Source organism: Triplophysa rosa, linkage group LG8 (assembly GCF_024868665.1).
Source record: "Triplophysa rosa linkage group LG8, Trosa_1v2, whole genome shotgun sequence".
Taxonomy (NCBI): Eukaryota; Metazoa; Chordata; class Actinopteri; order Cypriniformes; family Nemacheilidae; genus Triplophysa; species Triplophysa rosa.
Genome location: NC_079897.1, coordinates 4,923,821 through 4,941,973, shown reverse-complemented (window position 1 = coordinate 4,941,973; position 18,153 = coordinate 4,923,821). Strand labels below are relative to the sequence as shown.

The window sequence follows — 18,153 nt, the reverse complement described above, 5'->3', positions numbered from 1 at the left end:
TAAAAAGCATTATCCTCTAAAAACAACGCAAAATGAAAACATAAAGGAGCATTTTGATCCAAAAATAACAAAAGGTTTCCATTTTGATGAAACACAGATTATACTGGTACCACATGTTTCCAAAAACGGCATATGGTACTTTTGTATATGCGAACACAAGAATTAAGTGACAAACAAATACAAATTGCCATGTCTGTTCTTACTGATTTCCATAATTCTTGTGTCAGCTCCTCCCTTACAGAAAAGACACACGAAATTCACATGTGCAAAAAACACATGTGATCACATGTGAAATGTGTGTGTTTTTGGAACATTTTGGTGTGAATTCCATGTGAATTCCCACGTGAAACCCATGGGATAACATGTAAAAACCCATGGGATAACATATGCGACATGTCTCCACATGTGATCACATGTTCTTCACGTCACCACATGTTGCACATGTCATCCCATGGGTTTTTACATGTTATCCCATGGGTTTCACGTGGGAATTCACACCAAAATGTTCCAAAAACACACATTTCACATGTGATCACACGTGTTTTTTTGCACATGTTAAACACATGTTGTATACATGTGATCACATGCGAAAAACATGTAAAAAAATGTGAAATTCATGTGTCTTTTCTGTAAGGGCTGATTTTGTCCCACTTTTGCACACAAACACCATTGGCATAATGAAAGAAAGCATTGGGTGTTTTAAAGCAAAGCATTATAAGAGCTCTGTTCAGTTTCAATGTCTCGTCTCAGCAGTCTGTCCCAGAGTGATGTTTGTTTTTCATTACCTCTGAGTTTCCTTAGAAACAGCCTTTAACAGCAGGTGTCAGGGGAACATTTCTGTTAGACGTCAGCTTACTTGACCCTGCAATCTGAAAAAAGCTTTTGCTCTACATCTAAAACAGAGACTACTTCAAATGAGGGTCTTGTTAAATTGCTCTCTTCCCAAAAGGGAAAATCTGAGTTTTCATGAAATGCTCACAATCGTTTAATTCTGAGTCACGAATTAAACTTTTACACCCTGAACAAAACCAGAACCCGTTGGGTCCGTGACACAAAGTTCAAAGCACAACACCCCCCCACACACTTTCCCGTCTGAATAAGTGTGTGGAAAAAAAAGAGCACAATCCAAACACATTTTTCCTTCTCAAACAAGAATTCTTTCCCAGACGTTTTTTGGAGGTCATTAAACGCTGTCGTGATGGCTGTGGGGAGCTCCCAATCGCTCTGAATCTGGTGGTGGGGGTTACGTTTCCACACAAATAGATGGAAACAAACTCATGAGCGAACAGGAGCCAGAATGAGATTCCAGTCTGGTGCTGTAACACACAGCTGTGTGTCCTCGGGGCGTGTATTCACGGAGACTCACTCAATGCACTCTGATGTTCGGAAACACTGCCGGCAGGTAAATTGTCCCTTAAGGAGAATAACTTTCTCTGTTACAATCTCTGCATCTCTCAAAAACAGAAGCTATATCAGCAAGAACGTCTAGACACTAAGGATTTTATTCAAAGATACATCTCAAAACAAAAGAGCTGCTTGCAATTGCATCAGCATCAATGCATAGTCTGCAAATGATAAAGCTCAACACAAAACCAGGACACACGCTGTTTATTTGTCCCTTAAATTATGAAAATAGAAATCCATTAACAATATACAGCACATAACACCCAGAGAGAAGAGACGAACAGATGACTGTCCAGTATGAAGAGTTTAGATTTCTTGAGCGAGACTACATAATCCTATCCTTAAGCAAAACAGATAACTTTGACTTATTTCTCAACAAACATACATATCTTTAAGTGTAACTTGTGAATGGATTTTTGCATGAAGCATTACGCAAACAAACATTTCCTGGATATTTATTGGCCATCTTCGTTAATCTATAGACATGGTGCATTATTTCTCTAATACATGAGTTCATATAAGAAAGCAAAATTTGTTTTAACTGCATTTAAAACTGGACCTCATAGTAATTCACAGCAACTCTAATAACAATGTCAAGCCAGCTTTGTGGTTTGTCTGCAAGATGTTTCAACAGCATCTTTGGTTTTAATAATCCGTCTCCTCAGTTTGCGCAAACTATCACATAATTTATAGTTTTAGACATGTTTCGCTGTCATAGGTTTAGTTCCACCAAAAATTATTTTATTAACTAAAGGTCCAGTGCATGACATTTAGCGGCATCTAGTGGTGAGGATTTTGAAACCAACGGCTCACTCCCCCCTCCCTTTTGAAGCACTACAGCGGCTGACACAAAACAAAGATGTTTTCACATTTTCGCTTCTTTACCGAAGGAGATAATGTATTTACGATACGCGTTAGCAGTTTGTCAGTTTAGGGCTACTGTATAAACAACATGGTGAATACCAGAGCCATTGAATATGAGTTACAATACTCGCGCTGCGTCCGAAATCGCATACTGTGACCGTACGTACTGAATTTGAATAAGTACCTACCTATCAGCCATTAAAACAGTACGTTCTATGAGTGGGAGTAGTATGAATACATTTTGGCCATACTGCGTCCGCCATGTTTTATGGTCATGTAACCCATATGCTCTTTGACCTATGACGTATTAACAACAACCTATACGTGAGCGTTGATAAAAACAATTTAGTCACGAGAAATTCATTTACATTTACATTTATGCATTTGGCAGAAGCTTAAAAGCGACTTGCATTGCATTATCCTATACATTTGTTTCTAAATATGTGCAATTCCTTGGGATCAAACCCACAACCTTGGTGTTTGTTAATGCCATGCTCTTATCACTGAGCTACAGGAAAACTATTATATTAATTTATTGGCACTTGTATTAAAAACAGACGTCCGCCTTAAAGTTTTCCGCTATATTTATTTGATTTGCTTTTGAAATTTGACCGTTGCTCAGCTCCGTGGCATCATGGGATAGAGAACACTCGCGAATCTCGTCAGAAGTTAGACCTTCCGGGTATTTCTCGCCTATTGTTTCTTGCATACTATTCATGACTCATACTCATTTTCGCCTACTATATAGTATGGAAGTAGGCGATATTGGACACAGCATCGATCTCGCCGCCGTGTGGTCACGTGGTTCATGGAGCCCTCAATAGTTCCAAACAAATCCGTGCTGTCAACCTATTTAAATGGATTTTAGCGAGACCGATAACAGCAACTATATTTGCATAATTTTTGCTAAATATATTACCACATTGTGTGCACTGAATACTACGTTGACTACATTTATAGCAGCATTTTGTCTGGGGAGTAATATGAATATAAGATGATCTATAAGATGAATATAAGATGATCTTATGAATATCTTATATTCATAAGTTCTGTGAATATAAGATAAACATGCCGTTATTTCACCAACTGTACAGCAAATGCGTTTGGGAGACATTGAAATGAATGGGCTTCGGTGCAGTGTTTGGAACTAATTGGTCACTCCATGACATGAGTTACCAGCATTCCATTCTTCCAACAGACGTCTATACAGTATCTGTCGTAACTCTGTTTTTCAACTGCTCTGGTGAATACCATACAACCCGTGTGGTGTATGTAGATAGAAATAGCTCACTAAGGTAGTAAAGAATAACGCTTCATTATGGTTATGCATCATAGGTCCGTTCGTTCAAATCTTTGTGGTCCATAGAAGAATTATGATATGGGACATTGCATGGTCATTTTAGGGGCACTATTTTTATTTCAGGATTTTTGTCATTTTCTACTTCTCTTAATAGCATCAATAACATTCGAGTTTATATCTCAATTACAACAGCAGACCGATACTGATGGCAGAAAGACTGACTTGAAAAGGTAGCAAATAAAGAATGCATTAAAGGTGCAGTGAACTAGGACCACAATTTTAACCCGAGCTTTTGTTATATAAGAGGGAATCGTATTCAAGCGAACATCCTGTAAGTGTCAGACCTGAAAACGCCCTTGTTACTGAAATTCCGACAGGAGGAATGCGTGGTTGAAGTTCATTTTTAAAGACATTCCAGCTCACGTGGGGAAAACGTTGAGCGCTTGTTCGCTTCATTTCAACGCAGATTCCTTGAACAAGTCTTTGCGGAGAGACTAAAATTAAAAAGCAGTGCTGTGCTATACAAACTATACGCAAAGCCTTGCCATCACATCTGGGAAATAAGTCCGTAAATTTGAGTAAAATCACGTTACGTAACGTTACGTGTCTAACCAAATTCACAGAAGGCTCAAACTAAGTCAACTACGCAAGCTGCTATCCAATCATAGCAGTGGGCGTTTACTTCCAAGTCTTCTATGCGGCCCACCCTTAAAAACCGAGCGTTTCTCCAGCCGGCCTCAAAACCAGGGTAGAAAATAGCCTATTACTTATTGATTTTGATGTTTTCGAATGTAAAAACCATGCGAACATCATAAGTAGACATCAGACAATAGAATAAAAAAATAAAAACGGCCAGTTCACTGCACCTTTAAAGCGGCAGTCTAAAACTATAGGGAACAAATAAGGCAACAGAACAAACAGATTTATATCTCTCATTATCAGAGACTATAAAGTTATCAAAAGGGTCTAAAACTAATGCAATAAAACCCTCAGCTGAAAAGTGCCGAAATCTTTCATCGCTTGGTTTTAAGTGCTTTCACATCTGATCTCAATTTTAAGTTCCTTAAAAAGCATCTATAAACAGTTGCCCTGTTTATTTTTGGTAGAAAAACAAATGAACACTTGTGAACAAATGACCAGTTGATAGATGCAAGCAACAGTACAGCTGTATGAAAAATGAAAGCAGTCTAAATATAAGATTAAAGATCATCATGCAATTAAAGCTCAAATAAACAAATAAATAATACATAAAGTTCTAACAACATATGGTTGCACAGACGAGTTCCTCCTTATTGAAAAAGTGACCGCTCCCAGCGCAACTGATAGTAAGTCCTAATTTCATTTACTCCTCCTCTTCCTCATGGACGGGGCCCTGTAGAGAGGCGTGGCCTCCAGGCTCCTCCTCACGAACATGCTCAATAGCAACAATGCCAGTGAAGAGAGCATAGCTCAACATCGCTGCCACGGCAACCAGCACTGACAGCAGCTGTTTGCGTCTCTTGTATGGCTCGTTGTCCGAGTCGCTTCCCTGCTGTGCTTGGGACACTGGGCGGCCAACTCCCTCTGCACACAAACAGATACCATCATTAAACACCAAATTTGATCGAAAACAGAAAAACCATCTTAATGGCACATTTTGTTCTTTACAAACTTCACAATTGTCTGTGTGAAGCACAAATGTGTCAGAAATTAAACAGAAATCAGAGTACCTGGAAGTAAGTACTCCAGATATATAAAGTATGGTGCCAAAAAGCTTTTACAATCCATTTTCCTCACATAGAAGTTGTACAAGCTTGAATTTAATGAAAAGTATAACATATGAAAGTAAATGGTTGCTTACCAGGACTCTCGCTGGGAAAGTACAGGTTCAGAATGGTACTGCAAAATGTGTTCAAGTTGTCCAGATGTTTCAAGTGGTGTTGCAGTCGACAGTTGGGCAGCTGAATCTTAATAATTGGGGCTAAATGACCGAACACGTATGCATCCAGAGAAGAGGGCCTTCAGAAAACACAGAAATAAAAAAGCTCACCCATCATCATCTGAGATGCTCAAAGTGAACTCAAAATGATTCATAACATTAACAACACACAGTGCCTTTACAATTATTTTGTATAGGACTTACGAATCTCCAAAAAAAAATTTGTTTGACCCCAAACGTTGAGAAAGAAGATTCAAGCACTCCAGAGCATCACGGTAAAGCTGAATAGGAAGATGAAGGGGGAGATACACAAGAACAGTTATAGAGAATCAAAACAGACGAAGAGAAATAAAGCAAAAAAAGACATTCTCTGTTGATGTTGGAAATGCTACAAATAATGTTTCAGTGTTTTCTGTGAGAAGTTCAGATCATTAATAGCTTTATCCGAACCCATATCCCAGAATTCATACTACTGGTTTATCAACATGCACTCAATAGAGCACAAATCCATCTTCTCACCTCTTTCTCAGCCTCTTCTCCCGACTCCAGCGTAGCGTTTCCTCGGATAAGACGGAGTCTCTCCAACTGCTTGTTCTGCATGCGACTCGGCAGGAAGAAGTTGAGGGGGAAGGAGATGTTCTCTGCGTGCCAGCGTCGCGTCACCTCCACGTAGTTCTTAGAATCGATCCATAAAGCGTATATCTGCCAAGAGACGAAAAGTTTGCCCGTGTATCAAATGAAACCTCTCTGTTGAAGGTCCGGTTTTAAGTCTCACCAGCGCAGGTAAAAGTCGCTCCTCCAGCAGCGAGATGAAGGCCAGCGTGTCTGCGCCCTCTTTGGCCGAGAGATCGTAGTCTGCATTGTATTTCTGAAAAACAAACATCTGTCTTTACTACAGAAGGTCAGACAGACAGAAAAATGCATGGGGTTCAGAACAGAGCCTTAAAGTGATAGTTCACCCAAAAAGGAAAATTCTGTCATCATTTACTCACCCTCTTGTCATTTCAAACACGCAGAACACAAAAGAAAATATTTTGAAGAATTTGGTAACCGAACAGCACTGGACACCATTCACTTCTAATGTATGGACACAAAACCCATGCAAGTAAATGGGGGCCAGTTAACAAAATTCTTCAAAATATCTTCTTTTGTGTTCTGCGAAAGAAATACAGTCCAACAGGTTTGAAATGACAAGAGGCTGAGTAAATGATAGAATTTTCATTTTTGGGTGAACTATCACTTTAACAATGTTAATCTATGATGCAGTTTCTCAGTCTAAAGTAGACATGAAATGCACAGATATGTCATGTATTATGTCTAAGAGATCATTATGAATGTCTTAAAGGAGCAGTATACCCCAAAAATGAAGATTATGTCATTCCAAACCCACATAACTCTTCTCAAGTGTCTTTTGCAACCAAACGTCAAATGACCTTAAATATGATGCAACATGTTGGGAATTTTTTTTTTGACAGCTACAAGAAAGGAAAAGATTAAATAATTGTGGCCTGTTTGGCCTCTCTTCATATTAATCTGGGACTGGCGAAAGTATTCTGACATCCAAAAATGACACACTTCACCTTTAAGTTATATAGTGGTTTGTGAACAAAGTTGCAAATTTGATTTGAACCATATTTTAGTTAAAAAGCTTCTAAAATCTGAGAAGTTTCCAGGACAAAATTCCATAAACAGTTCTGGGTAGTACAGCACTACTACTGGGAAGAAGACGACACAATAAACATGTGTCTCCGGGAAAGGTTGCGATTATATCCACGTGACATTCCTTTATAAACTAAAACAAATGGGCACACTCATTACGCAATGAAACAGTGCCACATCTAAACTAAACTATTACATCATTGCGGCAACGTAAATCTCTGGAATTTATTTGTGTGTGTCATTTAAGACTTTGATTTTCAAATGAATTATTTGAAATGACAAAAGTTTAGTTGGGTACAAGTGAGCCTATGATTTCATTATCTTTGAAGCAGAGCAACCCATTATTGAAGAGATGATTTTCACTGTTGGTAAGAGAAAAATCACCTGTTTTCTCAACTGTATGATGATCTGACTGGGTTGAGAACAGCTTCCCTCCTCTCTGGTCCTGAGAGCTGGAAGTGAACCTTAAGTGAAGAGAACAGAATCATTAAAGCACATTTATTGGCTCCTTTATCATTTTTATTTTTTCTATGCACAGAATTGTGGGATACCACAGACATTAAAGATTATATCTACGCTGTCTTTACAGGAAGCGTTTTTTTCACCTTGTGCACACAATTTGATGCTGCTGCTAGTTGTGCAGAAATCGCATACTTCACATTCAGTTTAGAAGAACTCAAGAATCATGGGAAAACGATAATGGAGACAGACAAGGGTTTGGAAAAACAGAGGGAAAGAAAGTGAAACCAGACAGACGCCAGTTATCAGCAGCACTGCTGGAAAGAGGAAAAGGTCTGCGATTAAACAACCGACTCGTCGAAACGTGCGCTAAACAATCCTCTTTAACAAATGTTGAGAGTTTGCCAAGAAGCAGATTGTTAAATGTGGAAGTGCTTACCTGTAGGGCTTCTCCAGGGGTTGGAGATCTTGTGAATTTTCAGCGGGGCTCCAGCAAAGCGAGCGTATGCCTGGAATATTGCATAAAAGACATCATTAAAATATCCACTAAATTAACTTTTACAGTTCACGTTTATTGGATCCAAGCTTCCTGATTCTGCCTATTTCAGAACAAGATAAGAGCAAATGAACACAACTGTGCCCTCAAATGACCTCAATTCTGTTTAAATATATCTATATATAGAATGTACTTTTTTCTTGTACTTAATTGAGCAATTTTAGCTTACACATTTATGTATTCCACAGTCAGAGATTCTAACCGGAGAGTTGTACAGCCTATAAACACTCAAGCACAATATGTTTGTGAAATAACACACACAGTGCTGCCAAAAAAATTACATTTGATATGAACACACAAGCACGCACACAAAACAGCTGTTAGGGCAGAGTTTGTTTCCAGTAGGGATGCACCGAAACGAAAATTCTTGGCCGAAGCCGAACATAATGTGAAACACTTGGCCGAAGGCCGAATAGTACCGAACACCGAACATGTTTTTTTGCATTTCTTCTATTTATTAAGCTATTTTATTCACTATTGCACAAACTGAGTAGTCAAAATGTGCTTTTTATAATTTGTCTTGCTTTTCAATAAAATACAATACAACTTAATATAAAATTGAGCAAAACAAAGTAAATTCAAACAAAAAATTGAGCCCTCTCCCTTCATGAATAGCCTATATTAATTAGGCCTATAACTGACTGATAAAAGAATGTAATGTAAGTTACTCTGTACCCCTACAACAAAACACTTCATTAAAAACTGTCATTCCACATTAGGACATAAGCTAAAAATACGAATAAACTAAAACTATTGGATTATTATAGGCTACATTGCAAAATGATTTGAGAAAAAAAAAAACATCCAATGCAAGCAATTCTGACTGATGCTGACTGACCATTTCAGTTCACGTCTCTCCTCCAAACTCCGCCCACAAAAGATGACTGTCACTGTTCTCTCTGAAGGTGAGAAAAGACGCTTTCATTCGGAAATTTACTTCCGTGCGGCAAGTCCCATGCTGTGTCTATCTCTGACACTTTAAAATGCTCCACGCACACACACGCACTGGCAAAATGTTTGCGGTAGTAATAAAGCGCACGCGTTTTTCTCTCTCTCTCTCTCTCTCTCTCTCTGCGCTGGTTGCTGCTTGATCGTATCACGAGTCATGTTCGGTAAAATTTATTCGGCCATTTCACATATTCGGCCGAACACCGAACTTGCGTTTTTTTTGCTATTTTCAGGCGAACATTTTCGGTGGCCGAACATTCGGTGCATCCCTAGTTTCCAGATAAATAAAATGAATGAGATAATAAATATCAAACAAGTAACAAAATCTCTAACAACAAAAAATAAGCAACAACAGAATTTGAACAAGCAACAGACCCACACACTGTAGTAGACAACACCTAAGATAAATCCCTAACTTCAACAGTAATGCCAACAAGCTCAAACAACAACAACACAACCCAACATACCAGTAAATAACAACACAATAAAACATAACCTTAAACAACAGTAACAAACCAGCAAACGTGAGTTTCGGATCACATAACTGTTTTATGGCCGATCCAGAGGGACATAATTTCACGTTCCAGCACATCCAGCCGAGAGCTGACAGATTCAACACTTTACACCTGGCTGTGAACTTCAGCATGTTGTTTAAGCAGATTCTTTCCATAAAAATATGTTATTTTATACTGTTATACTATAGTGCCCAAGGCCCAGAAAGGTACTATAATGGCCAACACTGATTCTTGAAATGACTACTGCACAGCACACCAAAATAAAGTTATTTGCATTGGAAAACAACTGTTAATCTTCAACAGTTTGTAGTAACTATGGCTGTAAAAGGGATAGTTCAGCCCAAAATGAAAATTCTGTCATTTACTCACCTTCTAGTCATTTCAAACTAGGGCTGGTGTCACATCCGTGAAAGCACAATAAATGTCATTGTTACTTTTCTTAATAAACTTTTTGTCTAATGCACTGCAGTAGCCAAGTGACTTGTGTCATGACTTGTGAAGCCTACAAACAGCATTATTTAATATAACTCATTACTCCATTACATATTTTGAAAACCAGAGCACACCCACACATCAGCTCTGAGAGCTCCAAGCGTTCTTATATTTTTCGCCATGCTCGCTTCCACTTACTTTTGGCCGTATGTATATGACATGATTTTAAAAAATTATCGTTAGTAGAGGTATCACTATCGAAGAAAAAAAAAATATTGCGCTAGTTACATGTATCGATATTTTTGCACAGCCCTATTTCAAACCGGTTTAACTTTCTTTAAAGAATGTTGGTAACCGAACAACGGTGGTACCCATTGACTTGCATTGGTTTTGTGTCCATACAATGGAATTGAATCGTCATTAAATGTAACTTTACCATTTATTTACCATTGTATGGACATTTAAGTGAACTATCCGTTTAAGCTTTAAAAAGCACATACATGAAAAAAGTGCAATTGATTTATTTTGTCTTTAGTGGATTTTGTCAGTTATGGTCACTATGAAGTGACCATAACAAACAGTTTGGAAGAACATGACTGCATTTTCAGTCTCATGTGAAATTAGGTTACCAGCAGGACTCAAAAAATCACTTTGACTGTAAATGGAGGAGACTGTAAATGGAAAGAGCCTAGTTTCAAGATTTTCCACCTTTTACCGCTCGCGGTCGACTGTCGAGCTGGAAGGGCAGTTAAGGCTGACATCATCGCCTCAGATTTATTACTGGACCGATTCCGACAGAATCCTAAACTGCGGCTCATAAAGTGGAGAGGATCAAGTTTAGAAATAAATCACTTAAGTGAACAACCGGTGCCGTCCAAAATAAATACGGGGGAGGAAAAATACAAGTTCACTTCGCCAACTAAGAATTTACAGTTCACAAAGACGTTCATCAGACTCCTGGCGTACACATAAACACGCCAAAATGAGGCCACGGATGACAGAACGGCTGCTCTTGAAGGTGCAGATGGTAATAATTAGATACGTACATAGCGTGGTGCAGATGAGAATCGGGCTGCCCTGATGTTATGTCCCGCCCCGCCCTACTGTTTGTCCAATCAGAGCTCTGTCATTAAAAAGAGAGCCCTACAGCAGGGGTTCACTCATTCATAAAATAAACAAATGCTGGTGCCTGTGTTTTTGCTGAACCCTATTTAGTGTTTATGTGTATGTATGGGTTTAAAACACAAACTGATCAAAAATAAACAAGAGTGCACAGTAACTAGCAGTCTTGTCTGCAAAATAGATTAAAAATACGTAATAGCACTTTTTTTGCCATTATTTAAAAGGTAACATAAACCCCTGCAAATTGGGTATTTTTGCAACTGCAATTTAGCAAACAAAATATTTTGTATGATGCAGGAATCTCGGAAGGTGTAACCATAAAAATTCACGGGTTGCATTAACCGGAAAACATGAATAAAAACACAAAGCACAAACTAAATATAAGCATATAATTGTTCAACATTTTAACTGATACACACGGAACAAAAAATAATACAAAAACCACAAGAACTCTCTGAACTAAACTTTAAAGTGCCTAACAGATCAACTTTTCAAATATTTTCCATTATTGGTTGATTAAAAAGTAGTACTGCAAAACCCTCAGGAAGTTGGAGACTTCCTTACAAGCTGCCAAAAACACAATGATGAGGAAAAATCTATAATGTAATGCCACTGGATATTTTTGGCACGGTGAGATAACCTGGAAAAATGAATTTAACATTTCCAAACAGAGGGAGCAAAAGCACACCTGCGGTTTTCTAACCACCCACAGTAGGTGCAGACACACAGTAACACACATGCCATTGACCCAACCGCCAACATGCTGGAAAAATCTCACCACAGTCATCATGACATGAGAGTCCAAAACACACAGCACTGATGTAACATAATCACTTTAACACACAAATTCAGCAACAATCGCACTGTCTCTTTGCCCACATACATCCTTTGTTGATTAGAAACAACAACAATCTGATCTCAGTATCCAAGGAAGCTTATTGGAGATGAGACTGATGCTTACTGGAAATGACAGGGATGGTTTGTGGTGTACAGTTGAAGCAACTGAAGTGGAAAAATAGAGCAAATGTATTCCACATGATTTATTCAACAAAAATATGTATTGATCAGCACCGTGGTTTGAGAATAAATCAATGCTTCGAGTTTGGGTCAGGAGTAACAAGGACAGGAAATGTGTTAATAAAACCAGTGTTCACACATACAGTAAGTGGTCTATACACATATAAATGATATGCAACGAAAATATCATAAACAAATACTTCAAACTACAGTTTCCAGATATATTTTACAATAGATGCTGTCATCATATCTACAATGACAGACATACACATGACATAAAATTCTGATGTTTGTCCAAAAACTAAACATGTTCAAAGAAACGAATGCTATTTTCTTGTCAACTGATGACGTAGGATAGCTTTAAAATAAGTTCACTCAAACATCAGTCATTTACAATTATGCAGAATAGAAACAGAACCAATACAAAAAAATCCGCTACAAATGAAAATCTATCATGGGAAAATCATTTACATCGTTGACATTTGCCACAGCAACATGGCATTCTTTTCTAAAACGTACACATGCTGCATCATGATATAAATATGGTATGGTCATTGTACCGTGGTAGTGTCACGGTGTTTGTAAGGGATCTCAGTTTGGATGTAACTTACCGAATCTCTGTACAAACACGTGAGCACAACCCATCAGAATTTTCAAATCTACATTACACCGTCATAAAAAACTCACCAGAACGATGAGACTGTCTGTGTCTACTGAGGGTAACCCCAAACCAGCCTTCCAGCAAAACAGCTCACAGGGCGCCGCCATCTTTACCACGCGAACGTCGCCAAACCGGAAGTGATGATTCCACAAATAAAAGTCCCCGCTAAAGTCTGGGGTTGGATGATACAGGTCGGAACCACACAAAATGCTGCTTGGGAGCTAAATAGTTCATTATAACCGTTGAAAATACCAACCCTTTTTCAGTTTTTTTTTTTTTTTACCAAATTACAATAGTTATTGCAGTTACTGTTCGAACTGCGTCAATATGAAGGTTACTTGAAGGTTATATATAGCCCATGTTTAAAGGTAAGACAGCCCATTAAACAAACTGTAGAGTGTTTTTTTACTTTACTCTGACCAAGTGTGTACAATAAAAATGCAAACACAACTGTCAAAGCATGAGCCACCAGCAGTGCAGAAACACAACTGCAGAATATATATATGATGTTTTTCTTTTGATTATTCATTTTCCAGCTGGAACAGATATGTATAGCTAGCAGAGCATACACGTTTGTAAAGCAAAGCATATATTTTACAAATAAGCTTCTGGTGTGTGTGTTGGCCTAAACCCTTGTGCACATGTACAATCAGCTGCATGTGTTGCAACTTTCCATCTAAAGCAGCTGCCAAGTGTCCACGAGCCAAAACTACATGCACACATGATGACATCATCAGTCCCAAGAGACAAACACAAATCCAACACATTCCTGTTCAGGACATGGCGACCCATCTTTTCTCCTAATCTGAGTAACTTTAGCAATTTCTCAAATCCTTTGTTTTATTTGGAGCACATTTTCTAAATGTAAATGGCCTGAATAAATCACATATGTAACCAGTTTGTGTGTTCTCATTCAAATAATGTTTCATAGACAGCTCTTTGGAATAGAACTGTTCTTCGTGTTGTGATGATGTTGGCACAGTTCTCTGAAATTGCTCCACTAACAGGCTAAATGATAGAAGAAAAATCGAGTGATCTCAACCATGTGCCCTTTCCTTATTGAGCACATTTAATTGCACATCATTTTCCAAAAAACAACTATATTTTAGTTAAGCATATTATTCCTGAATATCCCTAAATCCCGTTTATCAGCATAATCAGAATGACCTGATATACTTTTTCAAATATGCTTATTATTTTTCTATTCTCTTTTCTTATATAAAAATGTAGACCCTTATCAAAAAGAAGTTTATTCAAGTGTGTACTTCAAGTATACTTCTTTTATACTTAAAATACAAAAGTATACTTTCAGTCTACTTCTTATGTACTTCTTAGAAATTCACTTTATGTACTTCTCAGAAATATACTTAAATGTACTCTTAAGTATACTTGATTTTACTGAGTGAAAAGTTTAAGTATATTTGGCCTATAGCCTACTTGTACTTAATCTTTTGACTTCTAAGTATACTTGGCTTGTACTTGTGTCTATTCTTTTCCTTGAGTAGCTTATACATTTTTCTCAAAGTTAGTAGTGCTCTTATTATTATTCAGTTTTTTTCTGGACAAAACTTCGTGTATAACTTGTCCCCCACCGCACTGTTTGTCGTAGACACATAAATGAGGTGTAAAATTGAGCGGCTTATTGAGTAGTGGTGTGCTATGACTTTTATAAGTGATCGTGAATTTATTAAATTCAAAATTAATTTACATAATATATATTTTACCAAATTTATTTCTAGCGTAAATATATTAATAACCAAGTCTACATACAGATTTGTGCTTTATGAAAGCGGTTGTAAAGTTTATTTATGCCATTATTTATCACAAAATACCTTTCGCTATTTACGTTTTCCACGTACAGTACGTTGAACGTAACAAAAATGGCGCCGCACTGTATGTAACGCTCGTCAAATGGTGGAAAGATCCCGCTACTGCAACTATGAGTTTGTGTCAGTCTGACGCGGTGAACGTTAAGCAAAAATTTAGAAAATATGACAAACATTACATTACGACGGGGCAGATTTATCGAGGAATTTATGTTTTGTAAACCCCTTGAAGGCAGAAACACAGGACAGGATATATTTAATATGATCGATCAGTTTACGACAATTCAGTACACTGCAGTGTAAAAATTAAAGGTACTTTGAGGAACCATTTGGGGTTCTTCACATTGCCACACCGGCAGAACCCTCAGGGGAAACTCAAGGCACCGCTTAATGAAGGGCGGTACTCTGAGGAACCCTCAAAGCTTCTTGGGGATCCCTTTTATTAAAATGGTCTGGAACCATCTTGGGTGCTTCAAGGCACCATTTCACAGTTTATATTTGCTATTCACAATATTTTAATAAGCAGAAATACTAAATCAAATACAACAGTTTATTGATAAACAACAATTTACATTGAATAAATATTTACAGAATGTTCAATATTGAACATTACCATTCTAAATTCATGAAATCACATGTATAATTAATATTGTGTTGGTGATATTGTTATAAATGAAAAGACTTTATCTTAACAAAACTAAAAATAATTTGCCTTAATTTTAAATATACTGTACATACAGAAATATTTCAGGTACTTTGTACAAATGTACAATTGTAAAAAAGTCCAGCAAAAAAGTAGTCTCTCATAGCAAGGCCTAAACCCATGTTAAAGTTGTAATTTGCCAAAAAGCAAATCCTTGCGAGCTAGAGAAAACAATGCTGTTCTCTCCAAATGGGTTTCCTGCTATTACCAGGTGGTGTGAGGACCCATGTAGTCAAAGTCAAAATTATTTCTATAGTACATTTCACAATTTCGCATTGCTACAGTAGATATGTATTTATGGCAAAAAGAGAACAGGAGCTGCGCCTGTTGGCCTTAGGTGTCCCAGGCAGTGCAAGGATGAGCATCAGGGTGGGCTGGGTCTGTTGGCCTTGGGTGTCCCTGCGAATAAGACATGGAGACCAAAAAGAGGGATTTAGATAACGTCTCATAAAACATTACATTTAATCATTTAGCACATCACAAATTGGTTTACAAATGTAACAATAAACAAAATATTACAATGCCTGGAAGTCACTGTTTTGGTCTATGGTTAAGGAGTACAATAGGCTATTTATAGCAACAACTGTAATAATCCACTTTATTCAGATTTTCCATTGTCAATGAGTATTATTACATGTGCAAATATAACAAATAACATAATAATGAAAATATCACAATAAATATAATACTTACATTTTTTTGCTGCTCAACTGGAAAATACTGAAAATTCTGAGTTAAAAGGTTAAAAACAGAACTGAATCATAAAAATATTTAATTACAGACAATTTATGTAACATGGGTGGGAAAACCATTCAACACAAATATCAATAAGTTAAAAAAGAGCTATAGGCCTACGTTCACTAAAAGTGAATATAATAGCTAAAAGTGGCTAAAAGTCATTGTTTGTCATTAACACTAACGTTACGCATTTAACGTTAGCTCCACAAGCTTCATCTTAACTTATATTAGTTAGCGTCTCGGCTAAAACATGCGCTGCCTACACTGTGTAAATAAATGGTTTAAACAGCCAAAAGCGGCCATACAATTAGACGTGTCAGAGTATACATTTATATAAATAGTATATAGTTAGTATATTTAAGTTATTGACTTTACTTACATCCAATGGGACAGTCGAGAGGTTGTTGCGATCCGTTATTTTGAATTCCCGCCTGTCGCGGATCTGCGCAGAGCGGGAAAAAGTTAAACACACATACTAACGAAAGCGCCACGTGGCACATGCATTGACTCTGAGACATTGGGCCAACAGCGCCACAGTACTGTGGAGGGCGAGACTGCACAATAAACACACAGAGAGCAGCTGCAGTTTGTTTGTAAAGCACAACAACGTTTACATTGTCAAAAGATTTCAGTGACTTAGGATCTACTTATAGAATAAAAATGTTTATTTATAATATATTAATATAATTAATCATATAATACACATAGTAAGAAATATAAAATAATCAAAAAGCTTGCTGAAATTTTTCTAAATAACATTTAGCCTTTTCTAATCATGTGCATGATTTTAAAATGTGTGTTCACTTAGCAGGGGCCAAAAAACAAACTTTGGACTATCCTTATTCTCATAAAACATCAAAATGATCAGACACTAAAAATCCCTATTTCATGCAGAATTTTGTGGGGTTCCTCTAGATACTGTCTTGTACAAGAGAGATTCTCCAGGAACCACTTACAAGTTTACAGATCTTACAAGAGCCATTTTTTTAGAATTTGAGTTCCTTCAATAACCCGCAAAGCACTTTGAGGTCCCAGTGTAGTGAGAAGGTGACTCCAGAACTTCACAACTGAATATGGGGTTATTCAAGAATCTTCTAGGTTCCTGGAAGAAACACAAAGACTATAGATGGTTCCACCATAACCCTTTTATTGAGAAAAAGAGCTTTGGAGCACCTAAAATACAGTTTAAGGTTCTTTGAGTACACAACAGGATATTTGAGGCACTTTTTCTTTTTACTGTGTGGTGTCAGTGTGTTGGAGTGTGCACTGTGCACTGACGGTGCTTGCCGCTATGACCGGTAAACGCAGCGGAGTTGTAACACTGATAAATGAGAAAGCCCCAATCACACCCATTGAAACACAGACTTTTCGGTTTACTGTGCAAAAAAATGGGTGCAGATTACGAGTGTTTGCTGCTCCACTCAGAAGTACGCTGGCTTTCGCCCGGGCTGTGCAAAGAGCTGAGAGAGTTTCTCTCTGGTGAAAAGACAGAACTTGCCAAATGTTTTGAAGATGACTCGTGGATACTAAAGTTTTCATACATGGCATACTTTTTTTCCAGCATCTCAATGTCCTCAATCTGCGGAGCCCGTCTGGTCACCCCTCGGAGAAAAAAAAAAACAAGACCCTCAAATCCGTGGCCACCGTTTTGTAATTCGTTCCCTCAGTTTAAAAATCCGTACTCACAGATTCTAAAACTGTTCCCACAGTTTACAAAACCGTGCTCTCGGATGAATAAACTGTACCCACGAGTTTACAATCCGTGCTCTCGGTTTTGTAAACCGTCCCCTCAGTTTTTGAAATCTGTACCCACGAATTCATAATCTGTGCCCACGCTTTCGCAATCCTTTCGCACAGTTTTGCAAACTGTAGTTTACTCGCGGAATTGAAGCCTCTGTCTGTCAACAGAACAAGCTCCTACAGGAACATTAACCAATATTGTATACTGTTTTATTTTAGATTATAAATTGTCTTAATGTGTTTACACACGAGCGCGTGGCGCATATACTGTAAAGCATGCGTTCATTGCCC

The 18,153-nt window shown here is 37.7% G+C and overlaps 1 protein-coding gene and 1 long non-coding RNA gene across 2 annotated transcripts; both read right to left on the bottom strand.

Moving 5' to 3' along the window:
- Nucleotides 1–1,484: 1,484 nt before the first annotated feature.
- On the bottom strand, nucleotides 1,485–13,016 carry mtx1a (metaxin 1a). The gene is made up of 8 exons (XM_057340779.1): nucleotides 12,882–13,016; nucleotides 8,044–8,113; nucleotides 7,530–7,609; nucleotides 6,262–6,354; nucleotides 6,006–6,188; nucleotides 5,691–5,767; nucleotides 5,409–5,566; nucleotides 1,485–5,131 (listed from the first exon to the last, which is right to left on the bottom strand). Exons 1-8 carry the CDS (start codon nucleotides 12,960–12,962, stop codon nucleotides 4,911–4,913), a joined length of 963 nt encoding a protein of 320 aa, XP_057196762.1. The 5' UTR covers nucleotides 12,963–13,016; the 3' UTR covers nucleotides 1,485–4,910.
- Nucleotides 13,017–15,340: 2,324 nt separating this feature from the next.
- Nucleotides 15,341–16,746, bottom strand: LOC130558423 (uncharacterized). Its single transcript, XR_008963428.1, has 3 exons — nucleotides 16,502–16,746; nucleotides 16,078–16,113; nucleotides 15,341–15,783 (listed from the first exon to the last, which is right to left on the bottom strand). It is a non-coding gene; the product is annotated as an uncharacterized LOC130558423 (long non-coding RNA).
- Nucleotides 16,747–18,153: the final 1,407 nt, after the last annotated feature.

What these genes read in the sequence shown, in the direction of transcription:
- mtx1a (XM_057340779.1), bottom strand. Translation starts at nt 12,962, where the DNA reads ATGGCGGCGCCCTGTGAGCTGTTTTGCTGGAAGGCTGGTTTGGGGTTA. An exon ending in CAGACAGTCTCATCGTTCTG is followed by an intron (nt 8,114 to 12,881) that starts GTGAGTTTTTTA and finishes GCAATATTCCAG; the next exon opens with GCATACGCTCGCTTTGCTGG. An exon ending in AGCGACTTTTACCTGCGCTG is followed by an intron (nt 6,189 to 6,261) that starts GTGAGACTTAAA and finishes GTCTCTTGGCAG; the next exon opens with ATATACGCTTTATGGATCGA.